At 59.3% G+C, this 22,586-nt stretch overlaps 6 protein-coding genes across 6 annotated transcripts; 3 read left to right on the top strand and 3 right to left on the bottom strand.

Moving 5' to 3' along the window:
- Positions 1-3,000: 3,000 nt before the first annotated feature.
- On the bottom strand, positions 3,001-4,251 carry LOC126159922 (G2/mitotic-specific cyclin-B3-like). Its single transcript, XM_049916728.1, has 2 exons — positions 3,905-4,251; positions 3,001-3,862 (listed from the first exon to the last, which is right to left on the bottom strand). The coding sequence occupies exons 1-2, from the start codon at positions 4,249-4,251 to the stop codon at positions 3,001-3,003; spliced, it is 1,209 nt and encodes a 402-aa protein (XP_049772685.1).
- A 399-nt stretch (positions 4,252-4,650) lies between these two features.
- On the top strand, positions 4,651-5,157 carry LOC126159921 (60S ribosomal protein L22-like). Its single transcript, XM_049916727.1, has one exon. It carries the CDS (start codon positions 4,651-4,653, stop codon positions 5,155-5,157), a length of 507 nt encoding a protein of 168 aa, XP_049772684.1.
- A 5,395-nt stretch (positions 5,158-10,552) lies between these two features.
- Positions 10,553-13,057, top strand: LOC126159919 (uncharacterized). The gene has a single exon (XM_049916725.1). It carries the CDS (start codon positions 10,553-10,555, stop codon positions 13,055-13,057), a length of 2,505 nt encoding a protein of 834 aa, XP_049772682.1.
- Positions 13,054-19,422, bottom strand: LOC126159918 (uncharacterized). The gene is made up of 5 exons (XM_049916724.1): positions 19,007-19,422; positions 18,716-18,925; positions 18,248-18,601; positions 16,451-18,196; positions 13,054-16,378 (listed from the first exon to the last, which is right to left on the bottom strand). The coding sequence occupies exons 1-5, from the start codon at positions 19,420-19,422 to the stop codon at positions 13,054-13,056; spliced, it is 6,051 nt and encodes a 2,016-aa protein (XP_049772681.1).
- Positions 19,423-19,449: 27 nt separating this feature from the next.
- LOC126159917 (G2/mitotic-specific cyclin-B3-like) lies at positions 19,450-20,700 on the bottom strand. Its single transcript, XM_049916723.1, has 2 exons — positions 20,354-20,700; positions 19,450-20,311 (listed from the first exon to the last, which is right to left on the bottom strand). The coding sequence occupies exons 1-2, from the start codon at positions 20,698-20,700 to the stop codon at positions 19,450-19,452; spliced, it is 1,209 nt and encodes a 402-aa protein (XP_049772680.1).
- A 399-nt stretch (positions 20,701-21,099) lies between these two features.
- Positions 21,100-21,606, top strand: LOC126159916 (60S ribosomal protein L22-like). The gene has a single exon (XM_049916722.1). It carries the CDS (start codon positions 21,100-21,102, stop codon positions 21,604-21,606), a length of 507 nt encoding a protein of 168 aa, XP_049772679.1.
- The last annotated feature ends 980 nt before the right edge of the window (positions 21,607-22,586 follow it).

Below are 22,586 nucleotides of genomic sequence, written 5' to 3'. Positions count from 1 at the left end.
CCTTGCGAAGGCTGCACTCCTTGCGAAGGCTGCACTCCTTGCGACGGCTGCACTCCTTGCGAAGGCTGCACTCCTTGCGAAGGGTGCACTCCTTGCTTAGGCTGCACTCCTTGCGAAGGCTGCACTCCTTGCAAAGGCTGCACACCTTACGAAGGCTGCACTCCTTGCGAAGGCTGCACTCCTTGCGAAGGCTGCACCCCTTGCGAAGGCTGCACTCCTTGCGAAGGCTGCACTCCTTGCGAAGGCTGCACTCCTTGCGAAGGCTGCACTCCTTGCGAAGGCTGCACACCTTGCGAAGGCTGCACTCCTTGCGAAGGCTGTACTCCTAGCGAGGGCTGCACTCCTTGCGAAGGCTGCACTACTTGCGAAGGCTGCACTCCTTGCGAAGGCTCTACTCCTTGCGAAGGCTGCACTCCTTGCGAAGGCTGCACTCCTTGCGAAGGCTGCACTCCTTGCGAAGGCTGCACTCCGTGCGAAGGCTGCACTCCTTGCGAAGGCTGCACTCTTTGCGAAGGCTGCACTCCTTGCGAAGGCTGCACTCCTTGCAAAGGCTGCACTCCTTGCGAAGGCTGCACTCCTTGCGAAGGCTGCACTCCTTGCGAAGGCTGCACTCCTTGCGAAGGCTGCACTCCTTGCGAAGGCTGCACTCCTTGCGAAGGCTGCACTCCTTGCGAAGGCTGCACTCCTTGCGAAGGCTGCACACCTTGCGAAGGCTGCACTCCTTGCGAAGGCTGTACTCCTTGCGAGGGCTGCACTCCTTGCGAAGGCTGCACTACTTGCGAAGGCTGCACTCCTTGCGAAGGCTCTACTCCTTGCGAAGGCTGCACTCCTTGCGAAGTCTGCACTCCTTGCGAAGGCTGCACTCCGTGCGAAGGCTGCACTCCTTGCGAAGGCTGCACTCCTTGCGAAGGCTGCACTCCTTGCGAAAGCTGCACTCTTTGCGAAGGCTGCACTCCTTGCGAAGGCTGCACTCCTTGCGAAGGCTGCACTCCTTGCGAAGGCTGCACTCCTTGTGAAGGCTGCACTCTTTGCGAAGGCTGCACTCCTTGCGAAGGCTGCACGCCATGTGAAGGCTGCACTCCATGTGAAGGCTGCTCTCCATGCGAAGGCTGCACTACATGCGAAGGCTGCCCTCCTCGCAAAGGCTTCACTCTGTTCGAAGGCTGAACTCCTTGCAAAGGCTGTATTCTGTGTGAATGCTGCACCCCATTTGAAGGCTACTGTCCTTGCGGATGCTGCACACCTTGCGAAGGCAGCACTCGTTGCGAAAGAAGCACTCCTTGCGAAGGAAGCACTATGTGCGAAGGCTGCACTCTGTGCGAAGGCAGCACTCCGTGCGAAGGCAGCACTCGTTGCGAAGGATGCACTCCGTGCGAAGGCTGCACTCCTTGCGAAGGCTGCACACCTTGCGAAGGCTACACTCCTTGCGAAGGAAGCAATCTTTGTGAATGCAGCACTCCTTGCGAATGCAGCACTCCTTACGAAGGCAGCACTCCTTGCGAAGGCAGCACTCCATGCGAAGGCAGCACTCCATGCAAAGGCAGCACTCCATGCGAAGGCAGCACTCCATGCAAAGGCAGCACTCCATGCAAAGGCAGCACTCCATGCGAAGGTAGCACTCCATGCGAAGGCAGCACTCCATGCAAAGGCAGCAATCCATGCGAAGGCAGCACTCCATGCGAAGGCAGCACTATATGCGAAGGCAGCACTCCTTGCGAAGGCTGCACTCCTTGCGAAGGCTGCACTCCTTGCGAAGGCTGCACTCCTTGCGAAGGCAGCACTCCTTGCGGAGGCAGCACTCCTTGCGAAGGCAGCACTCCTTGCGAAGGCTGCACTCCTTGCGAAGGCTCACTCCTTGCGAAGGCTGCACTCCTTGCGAAGGCTGCACACCTTGCGAAGGCTGCAATCCTTGCGAAGTCTGCACTCCTTGCGAAGGCTGCACTCCTTGCGAAGGCTGCACTCCTTGCGACGGCTGCACTCCTTGCGAAGGCTGCACTCCTTGCGAAGGGTGCACTCCTTGCTTAGGCTGCACTCCTTGCGAAGGCTGCACTCCTTGCGAACGCTGCACACCTTACGAAGGCTGCACTCCTTGCGAAGGCTGCACTCCTTGCGAAGACTGCACTCCTTGCGAAGGCTGCACTCCTTGCGAAGGCTGCACTCCTTGCGAAGGCTGCACTCCTTGCGAAGGCTGCACTCCTTGCGAAGGCTGCACACCTTGTGAAGGCTGCACTCCTTGCGAAGGCTGTACTCCTTGCGAGGGCTGCACTCCTTGCGAAGGCTGCACTACTTGCGAAGGCTGCACTCCTTGCGAAGGCTCTACTCCTTGCGAAGGCTGCACTCCTTGCGAAGGCTGCACTCCTTGCGAAGGCTGCACTCCTTGCGAAGGCTGCACACCTTGCGAAGGCTGCACTCCTTGCGAAGGCTGCACTCCTTGCGAAGGCTGCACTCCTTGCGAAGGCTGCACTCCTTGCGAAGGCTGCACTCCTTGCGAAGGCTGCACCCCTTGCGAAGGCTGCACTCCTTGCGAAGGCTGCACACCTTGCGAAGGCTGCACTCCTTGCGAAGGCTGTACTCCTTGCGAGGGCTCCACTCCTTGCGAAGGCTGCAGTCCTTGCGAAGGCTGCATTCCTTGCGAAGGCTGAACTCCTTGCGAAGGCTGCACTCCGAGCGAAGGCTGCACTCCTTGCGAAGGCTGCACTCTTTGCGAAGGCTGCACTCCTTGCGAAGGCTGCACTCCTTGCGGAGGCTGCACTCCTTGCGAAGGTTGCACTCCTTGCGAAGGCTGCACTCCTTGCGAAGGCTGCACTCCTTGCGAAGGCTGCACTCCTTGCGAAGGCTGCACTCCTTGCGAAGGCTGCACTCCATGCGAAGGCTGCACTCCATGCGAAGGCTGCACTCCATGCGAAGGCTGCACGCCATGCGAAGGCTGCACTCCATGCGAAGGCTGCTCTCCATGCGAAGGCTGCACTCCATGCGTAGGCTGCCCTCCTCGCAAAGGCTTCACTCTGTTCGAAGGCTGCACTCCATGCGAAGGCTGAACTCCTTGCGAAGGCTGCACTCCTTGCCAAGGCTGCACACCTTGCGAAGGCTGCAATAATTGCGAAGGCTGCACTCCTTGCGAAGGCTGCACTCCTTGCGAAGGCTGCACTCCTTGCGAAGGTTGCACTCCTTGCGACGGCTGCACTCCTTGCGAAGGCTGCACTCCTTGCTTAGGCTGCACTCCTTGCGAAGGCTGCACTCCTTGCGAACGCTGCACACCTTGCGAAGGCTGCACTCCTTGCGAAGGCTGCACTCCTTGCGAAGGCTGCACTCCTTGCGAAGGCTGCACTCCTTGCGAAGGCTGCACTCCTTGCGAAGGCTGCACTCCTTGCGAAGGCTGCTCTCCTTGCGAAGGCTGCACTCCTTGCGAAGGATGCACTCCTTGCGAAGGCTGCACTCCTTGCGAAGGCTGCATTCCTTGTGAAGGCTGCACTCCTTGCGAAGGCTGCACTCCTTGCGAAGGCTGCACTCCTTGCGAAGGCTGCACTCCTTGCGAAGGCTGCACTCCTTGCGAAGGCTGCACTCCTTGCGAAGGCTGCACACCTTGCGAAGGCTACACTCCTTGCGAAGGCTGCACTCCATGCAAAGGCTGCACTCCTTGCGAAGACTGCCCTCCTTGCGAAGGCTGCACCCCTTGCGAAGGCTGCACCCCTTGCGAAGGCTGCACTCCTTGCGAAGGCTGCACTCCTTGCGAAAACTGCACTCCTTGCGAAGGCTGCACTCCTTGCGAAGGCTGCACTCCTTGCGAAGGCTGCACTCCTTGCGAAGGCTGCACTCCTTGCGAAGGCTGTACTCGTTGTGAAGGCTGCACTCCTTGCGAAGGCTGCACTACTTGCGAAGGCTGCACTCCTTGCGAAGGCTCTACTCCTTGCGAAGGCTGCACTCTTTGCGAAGACTGCACTCCTTGCGAAGGCTGCACTCCTTGCGAAGGCTGCACTCCTTGCGAAGGCTGCACTCCTTGCGAAGGCTGCACTCCTTGCGAAGGCAGCTCTCCTTGCGAAGGCTGCACTCCTTGTGAAGGCTGCACTCCTTCCGAAGGCTGCACTCCTTGCGAAGGCTGCACTCCTTGCGAAGGCTGCACTCATTGCGAAGGCTGCACTCATTGCGAAGGCTGCACTCCTTGCGAAGGTTGCACTCCTTGCGAAGGCTGAACTCCTTGCGAAGGCTGCACACCTTGCGAAGGCTGCTCTCCATGCGAAGGCTGCACCCCATGCGAAGGCTGCACTCCATGCGAAGGCTGCACTCCATGCGAAGGCTGCCCTCCTCGCAAAGGCTTCACCCTGTTCGAAGGCTGCACTCCTTGCAAAGGCTATATTCCGTGTGAATGCTGCACCCCATTCGAAGGCTACTGTCCTTGCGAATGCAGCACACCTTGCAAAGGCTGTATTCCGTGTGAAGGCTGCATTCCATGCGAATGCTGCACTCCTTGCGAAGGCTGCACTCCTTGCGAAGGCTGCACTCCTTGCGAAGGCTGCACGCCTTGCGAAGGCTGCACTCCTTGCGAAGGCTGCACTCCTTGCGAAGGCTGCACACCTTGCGAAGGCTTCACTCCTTGCGAAGGCTGCACTCCTTGCGAAGGCTGCACTCCTTGCGAGGGCTGCACTCCTTGCGATGGCTGCACTCCTTGCGATGGCTGCACTTCGTGGGATGGCTGCACTCCTTGCGAAGGCAGCACTTTTTGCGAAGGCAGCACTCTTTGCGAAGGCAGCACTCCTTGCAAAGGCAGCACTCCTTGCGAAGGGAGCTCTCCTTGCGAAGGCAGCACTGCCTGCAAAGGCAGCACTCCGTGCAAAGGCAGTTCTACGTGCGAAGGATGCACTCCATGCTAAGGCTGCACTCCTTGCGAAAGCTGCACTCCTTGCGGAGGCACCACCCATTGCTAAGGCAGCACTCATTGCGAAAGCAGCGCTCCCAGCAAAGGCTGCACCCTTTGTGAATGCAGCACTTCTTACGAAGGCAGCATTCCCTGTGAAGGCAGCACTCTGTGCGAAGGCAGCACTACTTGCGAAGGCAGCACTCCTTGCGAAGGCACTTCCCATTGGGAAGGCAGCACTCCCTGCGAAGACAGCACCCCTAGCGAAGGCAGCACTCCCTGCGACGCCAGCAGTCTGTGCTTAGGCAGCACTCCGTGCGAGGGCAGCACAACGTGTGAAGGTTGCACTGCATGCGAAGGCAGCAATCCTTGCCAAGGCAGCAACCCTTGCGAAGGCAGCAACCCTTGCGAAGGCAGCACTCCTTGCGAAGGAAGCACTCCTTGCGAAGGAAGCACTACGTGCGAAGTCTGCACTCTGTGCGAAGGCAGCACTCCGTGCGAAGGCAGCACTCCTTGCGAAGGATGCACTCCGTGCGAAGGCAGCACTCCGTGCAAAGGCAGCACCCCTTGCGAAAGCAGCACTCCTTGCGTAGGCACTACTCCTTGCGAAGGAAGTAATCTTTGCGAATGCAGCACTCCTTGCGAATGCAGCACTCCTTGCGAAGGCAGCACTCCTTGAGAAGGCAGCACTCCATGCAAAGGCAGCACTCCATGCAAAGGCAGCACTCCATGCAAAGGCAGCACTCCATGCAAAGGCAGCACTCCATGCAAAGGCAGCACTCCATGCGAAGGCAGCCCTCCATGCGAAGGCAGCACTCCATGCGAAGGCAGCACTCCATGCGAAGGCAGCACTCCATGCGAAGGCAGCACTCCTTGCGAAGGCAGCACTCCTTGCGAAGGCAGCACTCCTTGCGAAGGCAGCACTCCTTGCGGAGGCAGCACTCCTTGCGGAGGCAGCACTCTTTGCGCAGGCAGCACTCCTTGCGAAGGCTGCACTCCTTGCGAAGGCTGCACTCCTTGCGAAGGCTGCACTCCTTGCTTAGGCTGCACTCCTAGCGAAGGCTGCACTCCTTGCGAACGCTGCACACCTTGCGAAGGCTGCACTCCTTGCGAAGGCTGCACTCCTTGCGAAGGCTACACTCCTTGCGAAGGCTGCACTCCTTGCGAAGGCTGCACTCCTTGCGAAGGCTGCACTCCTTGCGAAGGCTGCACTCCTTGCGAAGGCTGCACTCCTTGCGAAGGCTGCACTCCTTGCGAAGGCTGCACTCCATGCGAAGGCTGCACTCCATGCGAAGGCTGCCCTCGTCGCAAAGGCCTCACTCTGTTCGAAGGCTGCACTCCTTGCAAAGGCAGTATTCCGTGTGAATGCTGCACCCCATTCGAAGGCTACTGTCCTTGCGAATGGAGCACACCTTGCAAAGGCTGTATTCCGTGTGAAGGCTGCATTCCATGCGAATGCTGCACTCCTTGCGAAGGCTGCACTCCTTGCGAAGGCTGCACACCTTGCGAAGGCTGCACTCCTTGCGAAGGCTCATTCCTTGCGAAGGCTGCACTCCTTGCGAAGGCTGCACTCCTTGCGAAGGCTGTACTCCTTGCGAAGGCTGCACTCCTTGCAAAGGCTGCACTCCTTGCAAAGGCTGCACTCCTTGCGATGGCTGCACTCCTTGCGAAGGCTGCACTCCATGCGAAGGCTGCACTCCATGCGAAGGCTGCACTCCATGCGAAGGCTGCACTCCATGCGAAGGCTGCACTCCATGCGAAGGCTGCACTCCATGTGAAGGCTGCACTCCATGCGAAGGCTGCACTCCATGCGAAGGCTGCCCTCCTCGCAAAGGCTTCACTCTGTTCGAAGGCTGCACTCCTTGCAAAGGCTGTATTCTGTGTGAATGCTGCACCCCATTCGAAGTCTACTGTCCTTGGGAATGCAGCACACCTTGCGAAGGCAGCACACCTTGCGAAGGAAGCACTCCTTGCGAAGGAAGCACTACGTGCGAAGGCTGCACTCTGTGCGAAGGCAGCACTCCACGCGAAGGCAGCACTCCTTGCGAAGGCTGCACACCTTGCGAAGGCTGCAATCCTTGCGAAGTCTGCACTCCTTGCGAAGGCTGCACTCCTTGCGAAGGCTGCACTCCTTGCGAAGGCTGCACTGCTTGCGAAGGCTGCACACCTTGCGAAGGCTGCAATCCTTGCGAAGGCAGCACTCCTTGCGAAGGCAGCACTCCTTGCGGAGGCAGCACTCCTTGCGGAGGCAGCACTCCTTGCGAAGGCAGCACTCCTTGCGAAGGCTGCACTCCTTGCGAAGGCTGCACTCCTTGCGAAGGCTGCACTCCTTGCGAAGGCTGCACACCTTGCGAAGGCTGCAATCCTTGCGAAGTCTGCACTCCTTGCGAAGGCTGCACTCCTTGCGAAGGCTGCACTCCTTGCGACGGCTGCACTCCTTGCGAAGGCTGCACTCCTTGCGAAGGGTGCACTCCTTGCTTAGGCTGCACTCCTTGCGAAGGCTGCACTCCTTGCGAAGGCTGCACACCTTACGAAGGCTGCACTCCTTGCGAAGGCTGCACTCCTTGCGAAGGCTGCACCCCTTGCGAAGGCTGCACTCCTTGCGAAGGCTGCACTCCTTGCGAAGGCTGCACTCCTTGCGAAGGCTGCACTCCTTGCGAAGGCTGCACACCTTGCGAAGGCTGCACTCCTTGCGAAGGCTGTACTCCTAGCGAGGGCTGCACTCCTTGCGAAGGCTGCACTACTTGCAAAGGCTGCACTCCTTGCGAAGGCTCTACTCCTTGCGAAGGCTGCACTCCTTGCGAAGGCTGCACTCCTTGCGAAGGCTGCACTCCGTGCGAAGGCTGCACTCCTTGTGAAGGCTGCACTCTTTGCGAAGGCTGCACTCCTTGCGAAGGCTGCACTCCTTGCAAAGGCTGCACTCCTTGCGAAGGCTGCACTCCTTGCGAAGGCTGCACTCCTTGCGAAGGCTGCACTCCTTGCGAAGGCTGCACTCCTTGCGAAGGCTGCACTCCTTGCGAAGGCTGCACTCCTTGCGAAGGCTGCACTCCTTGCGAAGGCTGCACACCTTGCGAAGGCTGCACTCCTTGCGAAGGCTGTACTCCTTGCGAGGGCTGCACTCCTTGCGAAGGCTGCACTACTTGCGAAGGCTGCACTCCTTGCGAAGGCTCTACTCCTTGCGAAGGCTGCACTCCTTGCGAAGGCTGCACTCCTTGCGAAGGCTGCACTCCGTGCGAAGGCTGCACTCCTTGCGAAGGCTGCACTCCTTGCGAAGGCTGCACTCCTTGCGAAGGCTGCACTCTTTGCGAAGGCTGCACTCCTTGCGAAGGCTGCACTCCTTGCGAAGGCTGCACTCCTTGCGAAGGCTGCACTCCTTGTGAAGGCTGCACTCCTTGCGAAGGCTGCACTCCTTGCGAAGGCTGCACTCCTTGCGAAGGCTGCACTCCTTGCGATGGCTGCACTCCATGCGAAGGCTGCACTCCATGCGAAGGCTGCACTCCATGCGAAGGCTGCACGCCATGTGAAGGCTGCACTCCATGTGAAGGCTGCTCTCCATGCGAAGGCTGCACTACATGCGAAGGCTGCCCTCCTCGCAAAGGCTTCACTCTGTTCGAAGGCTGCACTCCTTGCAAAGGCTGTATTCTGTGTGAATGCTGCACCCCATTTGAAGGCTACTGTCCTTGCGGATGCTGCACACCTTGCGAAGGCAGCACTCGTTGCGAAAGAAGCACTCCTTGCGAAGGAAGCACTACGTGCGAAGGCTGCACTCTGTGCGAAGGCAGCACTCCGTGCGAAGGCAGCACTCGTTGCGAAGGATGCACTCCGTGCGAAGGCTGCACTCCTTGCGAAGGCTGCACACCTTGCGAAGGCTACACTCCTTGCGAAGGAAGCAATCTTTGTGAATGCAGCACTCCTTGCGAATGCAGCACTCCTTACGAAGGCAGCACTCCTTGCGAAGGCAGCACTCCATGCGAAGGCAGCACTCCATGCAAAGGCAGCACTCCATGCGAAGGCAGCACTCCATGCAAAGTCAGCACTCCATGCAAAGGCAGCACTCCATGCGAAGGTAGCACTCCATGCGAAGGCAGCACTCCATGCAAAGGCAGCAATCCATGCGAAGGCAGCACTCCATGCGAAGGCAGCACTATATGCGAGGGCAGCACTCCTTGCGAAGGCTGCACTCCTTGCGAAGGCTGCACTCCTTGCGAAGGCTGCACTCCTTGCGAAGGCAGCACTCCTTGCGGAGGCAGCACTCCTTGCGAAGGCAGCACTCCTTGCGAAGGCTGCACTCCTTGCGAAGGCTCACTCCTTGCGAAGGCTGCACTCCTTGCGAAGGCTGCACACCTTGCGAAGGCTGCAATCCTTGCGAAGTCTGCACTCCTTGCGAAGGCTGCACTCCTTGCGAAGGCTGCACTCCTTGCGACGGCTGCACTCCTTGCGAAGGCTGCACTCCTTGCGAAGGGTGCACTCCTTGCTTAGGCTGCACTCCTTGCGAAGGCTGCACTCCTTGCGAACGCTGCACACCTTAAGAAGGCTGCACCCCTTGCGAAGGCTGCACTCCTTGCGAAGGCTGCACTCCTTGCGAAGGCTGCACTCCTTGCGAAGGCTGCACTCCTTGCGAAGGCTGCACTCCTTGCGAAGGCTGCACTCCTTGCGAAGGCTGCACACTTTGCGAAGGCTGCACTCCTTGCGAAGGCTGTACTCCTTGCGAGGGCTGCATTCCTTGCGTAGGCTGCACTACTTGCGAAGGCTGCACTCCTTGCGAAGGCTCTACTCCTTGCGAAGGCTGCACTCCTTGCGAAGGCTGCACTCCTTGCGAAGGCTGCACTCCTTGCGAAGGCTGCACTCCGTGCGAAGGCTGCACTCCTTGCGAAGGCTGCACTCCTTGCGAAGGCTGCACTCCTTGCGAAGGCTGCACTCCTTGCGAAGGCTGCACTCCTTGCGAAGGCTGCACTCCTTGCGAAGGCTGCACTCCTTGCGAAGGCTGCACTCCTTGCGAAGGCTGCACTCCTTGCGAAGGCTGCACTCCTTGCGAAGGCTGCACTCCTTGCGAAGGCTGCACACCTTGCGAAGGCTGCACTCCTTGCGAAGGCTGTACTCCTTGCGAGGGCTGCACTCCTTGCGAAGGCTGCACTACTTGCGAAGGCTGCACTCCTTGCGAAGGCTCTACTCCTTGCGAAGGCTGCACTCCTTGCGAAGGCTGCACTCCTTGCGAAGGCTGCACCCCGTGCGAAGGCTGCACTCCTTGCGAAGGCTGCACTCCTTGCGAAGGCTGCACTCCTTGCGAAGGCTGCACTCTTTGCGAAGGCTGCACTCCTTGCGAAGGCTGCACTCCTTGCGAAGGCTGCACTCCTTGCGAAGGCTGCACTCCTTGTGAAGGCTGCACTCCTTGCGAAGGCTGCACTCCTTGCGAAGGCTGCACTCCTTGCGAAGGCTGCACTCCTTGCGAAGGCTGCACTCCATGCGAAGGCTGCACTCCATGCGAAGGCTGCACTCCATGCGAAGGCTGCACGCCATGTGAAGGCTGCACTCCATGTGAAGGCTGCTCTCCATGCGAAGGCTGCACTACATGCGAAGGCTGCCCTCCTCGCAAAGGCTTCACTCTGTTCGAAGGCTGCACTCCTTGCAAAGGCTGTATTCTGTGTGAATACTGCACCCCATTCGAAGGCTACTGTCCTTGCGGATGCTGCACACCTTGCGATGGCAGCACTCGTTGCGAAAGAAGCACTCCTTGCGAAGGAAGCACTACGTGCGAAGGCTGCACTCTGTGCGAAGGCAGCACTCCGTGCGAAGGCAGCACTCGTTGCGAAGGATGCACTCCGTGCGAAGGCTGCACTCCTTGCGAAGGCTGCACACCTTGCGAAGGCCACACTCCTTGCGAAGGAAGCAATCTTTGTGAATGCAGCACTCCTTGCGAATGAAGCACTCCTTACGAAGGCAGCACTCCTTGCGAAGGCAGCACTCCATGCGAAGGCAGCACTCCATGCAAAGGCAGCACTCCATGCGAAGGCAGCACTCCATGCAAAGGCAGCACTCCATGCAAAGGCAGCACTCCATGCGAAGGTAGCACTCCATGCGAAGGCAGCACTCCATGCAAAGGCAGCAATCCATGCGAAGGCAGCACTCCATGCGAAGGCAGCACTATATGCGAAGGCAGCACTCCTTGCGAAGGCTGCACTCCTTGCGAAGGCTGCACTCCTTGCGAAGGCTGCACTCCTTGCGAAGCCTGCACTCCTTGCGAAGGATTCACTCCTTGCGAAGGCCGCACTCCTTGCGAAGGCTGCACTCCTTGCGAAGGCTGCACTCCTTGCGAAGGCTGCACTCCTTGCGAAGGCTGCACTCCTTGCGAAGGCTGCACTCCTTGCGAAGGCTGCACAGCTTGCGAAGGCTACACTCCTTGCGAAGGCTGCACTCCTTGCAAAGGCTGCACTCCTTGCGAAGGCTGCACTCCTTGCGAAGGCTGCACTCCGTGCGAAGGCTGCACTCCGTGCGAAGGCTGCACTCCGTGCGAAGGCTGCACTCCGTGCGAAGGCTGCAGTCCGTGCGAAGGCTGCACTCCGTGCGAAGGCTGCACTCCTTGCGAAAGCTGCACTCCTGGCGACGGCTGCACTCCTTGTGAAGGCTGCACTCCTTGCGAAGACTGCCCTCCTTGCGAAGGCTGCACCCCTTGCGAAGGCTGCACTCCTTGCGAAGGCTGCACTCCTTGCGATGGCTGCACTCCTTGCGAAAACTGCACTCCTTGCGAAGGCTGCACTCCTTGCGAAGGCTGCACTCCTTGCGAAGGCTGCACTCCTTGCGAAGGCTGCACTCCTTGCGAAGGCTGCACTCCTTGCGAAGGCTGCACTCCTTGCGAAGGGTGTACTCCTTGCAAAGGCTGCACTCCTTGCGAAGGCTGCACTACTTGCGAAGGCTGCACTCCTTGCGAAGGCTCTACTCCTTGCGAAGGCTGCACTCCTTGCGAAGGCTGCATTCCTTGCGAAGGCTGCACTCCTTGCGAAGGCTGCACTCCTTGCGAAGGCTGCACTCCTTGAGAAGGCTGCACTCCTTGCGAAGGCTGCTCTCCTTGCGAAGGCTGCACTCCTTGCGAAGGCTGCACTCCTTGCAAAGGCTGCACTCCTTGTGAAGGCTGCACTCCTTGCGAAGGCTGCACTCCTTGCGAAGGCTGCACTCCTTGCGAAGGCTGCACTCATTGCGAAGGCTGCACTCCTTGCGAAGGCTGCACTCCTTGCGAAGGCTGAACACCTTGTGAAGGCTGCACTCCTTGCGAAGGCTGCTGTCCATGCGAAGGCTGCACCCCATGCGAAGGCTGCACTCCATGCGAAGGCTGCACTCCATGCGAAGGCTGCCCTCCTCGCAAAGGCTTCACCCTGTTCGAAGGCTGCACTCCTTGCAAAGGCTGTATTCCGTGTGAATGCTGCACCCCATTCGAAGGCTACTGTCCTTGCGAATGCAGCACACCTTGCAAAGGCTGTATTCCGTGTGAAGGCTGCATTCCATGCGAATGCTGCACTCCTTGCGAAGGCTGCAATCCTTGCGAAGGCTGCACTCCTTGCGAAGGCTGCACGCCTTGCGAAGGCTGCACTCCTTGCGAAGGCTGCACTCCTTGCGAAGGCTGCACACCTTGCGAAGGCTTCACTCCTTGCGAAGGCTGCACTCCTTGCGAAGGCTGCACTCCTTGAGAGGGCTGCACTCCTTGCGATGGCTGAGCTCCTTGCGATGGCTGCAACTCGTGGGATGGCTGCACTCCTTGCGAAGGCAGCACTCCTTGCGAAGGCAGCACTCTTTGCGAAGGCAGCACTCCTTGCTAAGGCAGCACTCCTTGCGAAGGGAGCACTCCTTGCGAAGGCAGCACTGCCTGCAAAGGCAGCACTCAGTGCAAAGGCAGTTCTACGTGCTAAGGATGCACTCCATGCTAAGGCTGCTTTCCTTGCGAAAGCTGCACTCCTTGCGGAGGCACCACCCATTGCTAAGGCAGCACTCCTTGCGAAAGCAGCGCTCCTAGCAAAGGCTGCACCCTTTGTGAAGGCAGCACTTCTTACGAAGGCAGCATTCCCTGTGAAGGCAGGACTCTGTGCGAACGCAGCACTACTAGCGATGGCAGCACTCCTTGCGAAGGCACCTCCCCTTGGGAAGGCAGCACTCCCTGCGAAGACAGCACCCCTAGCGAAGGCAGCACTCCCTGCGACGCCAGCAGTCTGTGCTTAGGCAGCACTCCATGCGAAGGCAGCAGAACGTGTGAAGGTTGCACTGCATGCGAAGGCAGCAATCCTTGCCAAGGCAGCAACCCTTGCCAAGGCAGCAACCCTTGCGAAGGCTGCACACTGTGCGAAGGCAGCACTCCGTGCGAAGGCAGCACTCCTTGCGAAGGATGCACTCCGTGCGAAGGCAGCACTCCGTGCAGAGGCAGCACCCCTTGCGAAAGCAGCATTCCTTGCGTATGCACTACTCCTTGTGAAGGAAGTAATCTTTGCGAATGCAGCACTCCTTGCGAATGCAGCACTCCTTGCGAAGGCAGCACTCCTTGCGAAGGCAGCACTCCATGCGAAGGCAGCACTCCATGCAAAGGCAGCACTCCATGCAAAGGCAGCACTCCATGCAAAGGCAGCACTCCATGCAAAGGCAGCACTCCATGCGAAGGCAGCACTCCATGCGAAGGCAGCACTCCATGCGAAGGCAGCACTCCATGCGAAGGCAGCACTCCATGCGAAGGCAGCACTCCTTGCGAAGGCAGCTCTCCTTGCGAAGGCAGCACTCCTCGCGAAGGCAGCACTCCTTGTGGAGGCAGCACTCCTTGCGGAGGCAGCACTCCTTACAAAGGCAGCACTGCCTGCAAAGGCAGCACTCCGTGCAAAGGCAGCACTCCGTGCGAAGGCAGTGCTACGTGCGAAGGATCCACTCCATGCTAAGGCAGCACTCCTTGCAAAAGCTGCACTCCTTGTGATGGCACCACCCATTGCTAAGGCAGCACTACTTGCGAAAGCAGCGCTCCTAGCGAAGGCTGCACCCTTTGTGAAGGCAGCACTACTTGCGAAGGCAGCACTCCTTGCGAAGGCACCTCCCCTTGGGAAGGCAGCACTCCCTGCGAAGACAGCACCCCTAGCGAAGGCAGCACTCCCTGCGACGCCAGCAGTCTGTGCATAGGCAGCACTCCGTGCGAAGGCAGCACAACGTGTGAAGGCTGCACTGCATGCGAAGGCAGCAATCCTTGAGAAGGCAGCAACCCTTGCGAAGGCAGCAACCCTTGCGAAGGCAGCACTCCTTGCGAAGGAAGCACTCCTTGCGAAGGAAGCACTACGTGCGAAGGCTGCACTCTGTGCGAAGGCAGCACTCCGTGCGAAGGCAGCACTCCTAGCGAAGGATGCACTCCATGCGAAGGCAGCACTGCATGCGAAGGCAGCACTCGTTGCGAAGGAAGCACTCCATGCGAAGGAAGCACTACGTGCGAAGGCTGCACTCTGTGTGAAGGCAGCACTCCGTGCGAAGGCAGCACTCCTTGCGGAGGATGCACTCCGTGCGAAGGCAGCACTCCGTGCAAAGGCAGCACCCCTTGCAAAAGCAGCACTCCTTGCGTAGGCACCACTCCTTGCGAAGGCTGCACTCCTTGTGAAGTCTGCACTCCTTGCGAAGGCTGCACTCCTTGCGATGGCTGCACTCCTTGCGAAGGCTGCACTCCTTGCAAAGGCTGCACTCCTTGCGAAGGCTGCACTCCTTGCGAAGGCTGCACTCCTTGCGAAGGCTGCACTCCTTGCGAAGGCTGCACTCCTTGCAAAGGCTGCACTCCTTGCGAAGGCTGCACTCCTTGCGAAGGCTGCACTCCTTGCGAAGGCTGCACTCCTTGCGAAGGCTGCACTCCTTGCGAAGGCTGCACTCCTTGCGAAGTCTGCTCTCCTTGCGAAGGCTGCACTCCTTGCGAAGGCTGCACTCCTTGCGAAGGCTGCACTCCTAGCGAAGGCTGCACCCCTTGCGAAGGCTGCACTCCTTGCGAAGGCTGCACTCCTTGCGAAGGCTGCAGTCCTTGCGAAGGCTGCACTCCTTGTGAAGGCTGCACTCCTTGCGAAGGCTGCAATCCTTGCGTAGGCTGCACTCCATGCGAAGGCTGCACTCCATGCGAAGGCTGCACTCCATGCAAAGGCTGCACTCCATGCGAAGGCTGCCCTCCTCGCAAAGGCCTCACACTGTTCGAAGGCTGCACTCCTTGCAAAGGCTGTATTCTGTGTGAATGCTGCACCCCATTCGAAGGCTACTGTCCGTGCGAATGCAGCATACCTTGCAAAGGCTGTATTCCGTGTGAAGGCTGCATTCCATGCGAAGGCTGCACTCCTTGCGAAGGCCGCACTCCTTGCGAAGGCTGCACTCCGTGCGAAGGCAGCACTCCGTGCAAAGGCAGCACCCCTTGCAAAAGCAGCACTCCTTGCGTAGGCACCACTCCTTGCGAAGGCTGCACTCCTTGTGAAGTCTGCACTCCTTGCGAAGGCTGCACTCCTTGCGATGGCTGCACTCCTTGCGAAGGCTGCACTCCTTGCAAAGGCTGCACTCCTTGCGAAGGCTGCACTCCTTGCGAAGGCTGCACTCCTTGCGAAGGCTGCACTCCTTGCGAAGGCTGCACTCCTTGCAAAGGCTGCACTCCTTGCGAAGGCTGCACTCCTTGCGAAGGCTGCACTCCTTGCGAAGGCTGCACTCCTTGCGAAGGCTGCACTCCTTGCAAAGGCTGCACTCCTTGCAAAGGCTGCACTCCTTGCGAAGGCTGCACTCCTTGCGAAGGCTGCACTCCATGCGAAGGCTGCACTCCATGCGAAGGCTGCACTCCATGCGAAGGCTGCACTCCATGCGAAGGCTGCACTCCATGCGAAGGCTGCACTCCATGTGAAGGCTGCACTCCATGCGAAGGCTGCACTCCATGCGAAGGCTGCCCTCCTCGCAAAGGCTTCACTCTGTTCGAAGGCTGCACTCCTTGCAAAGGCTGTATTCTGTGTGAATGCTGCACCCCATTCGAAGTCTACTGTCCTTGGGAATGCAGCACACCTTGCGAAGGCAGCACACCTTGCGAAGGAAGCACTCCTTGCGAAGGAAGCACTACGTGCGAAGGCTGCACTCTGTGCGAAGGCAGCACTCCGCGCGAAGGCAGCACTCCTTGCGAAGGCTGCACACCTTGCGAAGGCTGCAATCCTTGCGAAGTCTGCACTCCTTGCGAAGGCTGCACTCCTTGCGAAGGCTGCACTCCTTGCGAAGGCTGCACACCTTGCGAAGGCTGCAATCCTTGCGAAGGCAGCACTCCTTGCGAAGGCAGCACTCCTTGCGGAGGCAGCACTCCTTGCGGAGGCAGCACTCCTTGCGAAGGCAGCACTCCTTGCGAAGGCTGCACTCCTTGCGAAGGCTGCACTCCTTGCGAAGGCTGCACTCCTTGCGAAGGCTGCACACCTTGCGAAGGCTGCAATCCTTGCGAAGTCTGCACTCCTTGCGAAGGCTGCACTCCTTGCGAAGGCTGCACTCCTTGCGACGGCTGCACTCCTTGCGAAGGCTGCACTCCTTGCGAAGGGTGCACTCCTTGCTTAGGCTGCACTCCTTGCGAAGGCTGCACTCCTTGCAAAGGCTGCACACCTTACGAAGGCTGCACTCCTTGCGAAGGCTGCACTCCTTGCGAAGGCTGCACCCCTTGCGAAGGCTGCACTCCTTGCGAAGGCTGCACTCCTTGCGAAGGCTGCACTCCTTGCGAAGGCTGCACTCCTTGCGAAGGCTGCACACCTTGCGAAGGCTGCACTCCTTGCGAAGGCTGTACTCCTAGCGAGGGCTGCACTCCTTGCGAAGGCTGCACTACTTGCGAAGGCTGCACTCCTTGCGAAGGCTCTACTCCTTGCGAAGGCTGCACTCCTTGCGAAGGCTGCACTCCTTGCGAAGGCTGCACTCCTTGCGAAGGCTGCACTCCGTGCGAAGGCTGCACTCCTTGCGAAGGCTGCACTCTTTGCGAAGGCTGCACTCCTTGCGAAGGCTGCACTCCTTGCAAAGGCTGCACTCCTTGCGAAGGCTGCACTCCTTGCGAAGGCTGCACTCCTTGCGAAGGCTGCACTCCTTGCGAAGGCTGCACTCCTTGCGAAGGCTGCACTCCTTGCGAAGGCTGCACTCCTTGCGAAGGCTGCACTCCTTGCGAAGGCTGCACACCTTGCGAAGGCTGCACTCCTTGCGAAGGCTGTACTCCTTGCGAGGGCTGCACTCCTTGCGAAGGCTGCACTACTTGCGAAGGCTGCACTCCTTGCGAAGGCTCTACTCCTTGCGAAGGCTGCACTCCTTGCGAAGTCTGCACTCCTTGCGAAGGCTGCACTCCGTGCGAAGGCTGCACTCCTTGCGAAGGCTGCACTCCTTGCGAAGGCTGCACTCCTTGCGAAAGCTGCACTCTTTGCGAAGGCTGCACTCCTTGCGAAGGCTGCACTCCTTGCGAAGGCTGCACTCCTTGCGAAGGCTGCACTCCTTGTGAAGGCTGCACTCTTTGCGAAGGCTGCACTCCTTGCGAAGGCTGCACTCCTTGCGAAGGCTGCACTCCTTGCGAAGGCTGCACTCCATGCGAAGGCTGCACTCCATGCGAAGGCTGCACTCCATGCGAAAGCTGCACGCCATGTGAAGGCTGCACTCCATGTGAAGGCTGCTCTCCATGCGAAGGCTGCACTACATGCGAAGGCTGCCCTCCTCGCAAAGGCTTCACTCTGTTCGAAGGCTGCACTCCTTGCAAAGGCTGTATTCTGTGTGAATGCTGCACCCCATTTGAAGGCTACTGTCCTTGCGGATGCTGCACACCTTGCGAAGGCAGCACTCGTTGCGAAAGAAGCACTCCTTGCGAAGGAAGCACTATGTGCGAAGGCTGCACTCTGTGCGAAGGCAGCACTCCGTGCGAAGGCAGCACTCGTTGCGAAGGATGCACTCCGTGCGAAGGCTGCACTCCTTGCGAAGGCTGCACACCTTGCGAAGGCTACACTCCTTGCGAAGGAAGCAATCTTTGTGAATGCAGCACTCCTTGCGAATGCAGCACTCCTTACGAAGGCAGCACTCCTTGCGAAGGCAGCACTCCATGCGAAGGCAGCACTCCATGCAAAGGCAGCACTCCATGCGAAGGCAGCACTCCATGCAAAGGCAGCACTCCATGCAAAGGCAGCACTCCATGCGAAGGTAGCACTCCATGCGAAGGCAGCACTCCATGCAAAGGCAGCAATCCATGCGAAGGCAGCACTCCATGCGAAGGCAGCACTATATGCGAAGGCAGCACTCCTTGCGAAGGCTGCACTCCTTGCGAAGGCTGCACTCCTTGCGAAGGCTGCACTCCTTGCGAAGGCAGCACTCCTTGCGGAGGCAGCACTCCTTGCGAAGGCAGCACTCCTTGCGAATGCTGCACTCCTTGCGAAGGCTCACTCCTTGCGAAGGCTGCACTCCTTGCGAAGGCTGCACACCTTGCGAAGGCTGCAATCCTTGCGAAGTCTGCACTCCTTGCGAAGGCTGCACTCCTTGCGAAGGCTGCACTCCTTGCGACGGCTGCACTCCTTGCGAAGGCTGCACTCCTTGCGAAGGGTGCACTCCTTGCTTAGGCTGCACTCCTTGCGAAGGCTGCACTCCTTGCGAACGCTGCACACCTTACGAAGGCTGCACTCCTTGCGAAGGCTGCACTCCTTGCGAAGACTGCACTCCTTGCGAAGGCTGCACTCCTTGCGAAGGCTGCACTCCTTGCGAAGGCTGCACTCCTTGCGAAGGCTGCACTCCTTGCGAAGGCTGCACACCTTGTGAAGGCTGCACTCCTTGCGAAGGCTGTACTCCTTGCGAGGGCTGCACTCCTTGCGAAGGCTGCACTACTTGCGAAGGCTGCACTCCTTGCGAAGGCTCTACTCCTTGCGAAGGCTGCACTCCTTGCGAAGGCTGCACTCCTTGCGAAGGCTGCACTCCTTGCGAAGGCTGCACACCTTGTGAAGGCTGCACTCCTTGCGAAGGCTGCACTCCTTGCGAAGGCTGCACTCCTTGCGAAGGCTGCACTCCTTGCGAAGGCTGCACTCCTTGCGAAGGCTGCACCCCTTGCGAAGGCTGCACTCCTTGCGAAGGCTGCACACCTTGCGAAGGCTGCACTCCTTGCGAAGGCTGTACTCCTTGCGAGGGCTGCACTCCTTGCGAAGGCTGCACTACTTGCGAAGGCTGCACTCCTTGCGAAGGCTCCACTCCTTGCGAAGGCTGCAGTCCTTGCGAAGGCTGCATTCCTTGCGAAGGCTGAACTCCTTGCGAAGGCTGCACTCCGAGCGAAGGCTGCACTCCTTGCGAAGGCTGCACTCTTTGCGAAGGCTGCACTCCTTGCGAAGGCTGCACTCCTTGCGGAGGCTGCACTCCTTGCGAAGGTTGCACTCCTTGCGAAGGCTGCACTCCTTGCGAAGGCTGCACTCCTTGCGAAGGCTGCACTCCTTGCGAAGGCTGCACTCCTTGCGAAGGCTGCACTCCATGCGAAGGCTGCACTCCATGCGAAGGCTGCACTCCATGCGAAGGCTGCACGCCATGCGAAGGCTGCACTCCATGCGAAGGCTGCTCTCCATGCGAAGGCTGCACTCCATGCGTAGGCTGCCCTCCTCGCAAAGGCTTCACTCTGTTCGAAGGCTGCACTCCATGCGAAGGCTGAACTCCTTGCGAAGGCTGCACTCCTTGCCAAGGCTGCACACCTTGCGAAGGCTGCAATAATTGCGAAGGCTGCACTCCTTGCGAAGGCTGCACTCCTTGCGAAGGCTGCACTCCTTGCGAAGGTTGCACTCCTTGCGACGGCTGCACTCCTTGCGAAGGCTGCACTCCTTGCTTAGGCTGCACTCCTTGCGAAGGCTGCACTCCTTGCGAACGCTGCACACCTTGCGAAGGCTGCACTCCTTGCGAAGGCTGCACTCCTTGCGAAGGCTGCACTCCTTGCGAAGGCTGCACTCCTTGCGAAGGCTGCACTCCTTGCGAAGGCTGCACTCCTTGCGAAGGCTGCTCTCCTTGCGAAGGCTGCACTCCTTGCGAAGGATGCACTCCTTGCGAAGGCTGCACTCCTTGCGAAGGCTGCATTCCTTGTGAAGGCTGCACTCCTTGCGAAGGCTGCACTCCTTGCGAAGGCTGCACTCCTTGCGAAGGCTGCACTCCTTGCGAAGGCTGCACTCCTTGCGAAGGCTGCACTCCTTGCGAAGGCTGCACACCTTGCGAAGGCTACACTCCTTGCGAAGGCTGCACTCCATGCAAAGGCTGCACTCCTTGCGAAGACTGCCCTCCTTGCGAAGGCTGCACCCCTTGCGAAGGCTGCACCCCTTGCGAAGGCTGCACTCCTTGCGAAGGCTGCACTCCTTGCGAAAACTGCACTCCTTGCGAAGGCTGCACTCCTTGCGAAGGCTGCACTCCTTGCGAAGGCTGCACTCCTTGCGAAGGCTGCACTCCTTGCGAAGGCTGTACTCGTTGTGAAGGCTGCACTCCTTGCGAAGGCTGCACTACTTGCGAAGGCTGCACTCCTTGCGAAGGCTCTACTCCTTGCGAAGGCTGCACTCTTTGCGAAGACTGCACTCCTTGCGAAGGCTGCACTCCTTGCGAAGGCTGCACTCCTTGCGAAGGCTGCACTCCTTGCGAAGGCTGCACTCCTTGCGAAGGCAGCTCTCCTTGCGAAGGCTGCACTCCTTGTGAAGGCTGCACTCCTTCCGAAGGCTGCACTCCTTGCGAAGGCTGCACTCCTTGCGAAGGCTGCACTCATTGCGAAGGCTGCACTCATTGCGAAGGCTGCACTCCTTGCGAAGGTTGCACTCCTTGCGAAGGCTGAACTCCTTGCGAAGGCTGCACACCTTGCGAAGGCTGCTCTCCATGCGAAGGCTGCACCCCATGCGAAGGCTGCACTCCATGCGAAGGCTGCACTCCATGCGAAGGCTGCCCTCCTCGCAAAGGCTTCACCCTGTTCGAAGGCTGCACTCCTTGCAAAGGCTATATTCCGTGTGAATGCTGCACCCCATTCGAAGGCTACTGTCCTTGCGAATGCAGCACACCTTGCAAAGGCTGTATTCCGTGTGAAGGCTGCATTCCATGCGAATGCTGCACTCCTTGCGAAGGCTGCACTCCTTGCGAAGGCTGCACTCCTTGCGAAGGCTGCACGCCTTGCGAAGGCTGCACTCCTTGCGAAGGCTGCACTCCTTGCGAAGGCTGCACACCTTGCGAAGGCTTCACTCCTTGCGAAGGCTGCACTCCTTGCGAAGGCTGCACTCCTTGCGAGGGCTGCACTCCTTGCGATGGCTGCACTCCTTGCGATGGCTGCACTTCGTGGGATGGCTGCACTCCTTGCGAAGGCAGCACTTTTTGCGAAGGCAGCACTCTTTGCGAAGGCAGCACTCCTTGCTAAGGCAGCACTCCTTGCGAAGGGAGCTCTCCTTGCGAAGGCAGCACTGCCTGCAAAGGCAGCACTCCGTGCAAAGGCAGTTCTACGTGCGAAGGATGCACTCCATGCTAAGGCTGCACTCCTTGCGAAAGCTGCACTCCTTGCGGAGGCACCACCCATTGCTAAGGCAGCACTCATTGCGAAAGCAGCGCTCCCAGCAAAGGCTGCACCCTTTGTGAATGCAGCACTTCTTACGAAGGCAGCATTCCCTGTGAAGGCAGCACTCTGTGCGAAGGCAGCACTACTTGCGAAGGCAGCACTCCTTGCGAAGGCACTTCCCATTGGGAAGGCAGCACTCCCTGCGAAGACAGCACCCCTAGCGAAGGCAGCACTCCCTGCGACGCCAGCAGTCTGTGCTTAGGCAGCACTCCGTGCGAGGGCAGCACAACGTGTGAAGGTTGCACTGCATGCGAAGGCAGCAATCCTTGCCAAGGCAGCAACCCTTGCGAAGGCAGCAACCCTTGCGAAGGCAGCACTCCTTGCGAAGGAAGCACTCCTTGCGAAGGAAGCACTACGTGCGAAGTCTGCACTCTGTGCGAAGGCAGCACTCCGTGCGAAGGCAGCACTCCTTGCGAAGGATGCACTCCGTGCGAAGGCAGCACTCCGTGCAAAGGCAGCACCCCTTGCGAAAGCAGCACTCCTTGCGTAGGCACTACTCCTTGCGAAGGAAGTAATCTTTGCGAATGCAGCACTCCTTGCGAATGCAGCACTCCTTGCGAAGGCAGCACTCCTTGAGAAGGCAGCACTCCATGCAAAGGCAGCACTCCATGCAAAGGCAGCACTCCATGCAAAGGCAGCACTCCATGCAAAGGCAGCACTCCATGCAAAGGCAGCACTCCATGCGAAGGCAGCCCTCCATGCGAAGGCAGCACTCCATGCGAAGGCAGCACTCCATGCGAAGGCAGCACTCCATGCGAAGGCAGCACTCCTTGCGAAGGCAGCACTCCTTGCGAAGGCAGCACTCCTTGCGAAGGCAGCACTCCTTGCGGAGGCAGCACTCCTTGCGGAGGCAGCACTCTTTGCGCAGGCAGCACTCCTTGCGAAGGCTGCACTCCTTGCGAAGGCTGCACTCCTTGCGAAGGCTGCACTCCTTGCTTAGGCTGCACTCCTAGCGAAGGCTGCACTCCTTGCGAACGCTGCACACCTTGCGAAGGCTGCACTCCTTGCGAAGGCTGCACTCCTTGCGAAGGCTACACTCCTTGCGAAGGCTGCACTCCTTGCGAAGGCTGCACTCCTTGCGAAGGCTGCACTCCTTGCGAAGGCTGCACTCCTTGCGAAGGCTGCACTCCTTGCGAAGGCTGCACTCCTTGCGAAGGCTGCACTCCATGCGAAGGCTGCACT

The sequence above is a fragment of the Schistocerca cancellata genome, unplaced genomic scaffold (genome assembly GCF_023864275.1).
Source record: "Schistocerca cancellata isolate TAMUIC-IGC-003103 unplaced genomic scaffold, iqSchCanc2.1 HiC_scaffold_1150, whole genome shotgun sequence".
In the NCBI taxonomy this organism is placed as follows: domain Eukaryota; kingdom Metazoa; phylum Arthropoda; class Insecta; order Orthoptera; family Acrididae; genus Schistocerca; species Schistocerca cancellata.
Note: the sequence above shows the minus strand (reverse complement) of the source record. Positions and strands in the feature narration are given on the sequence as shown.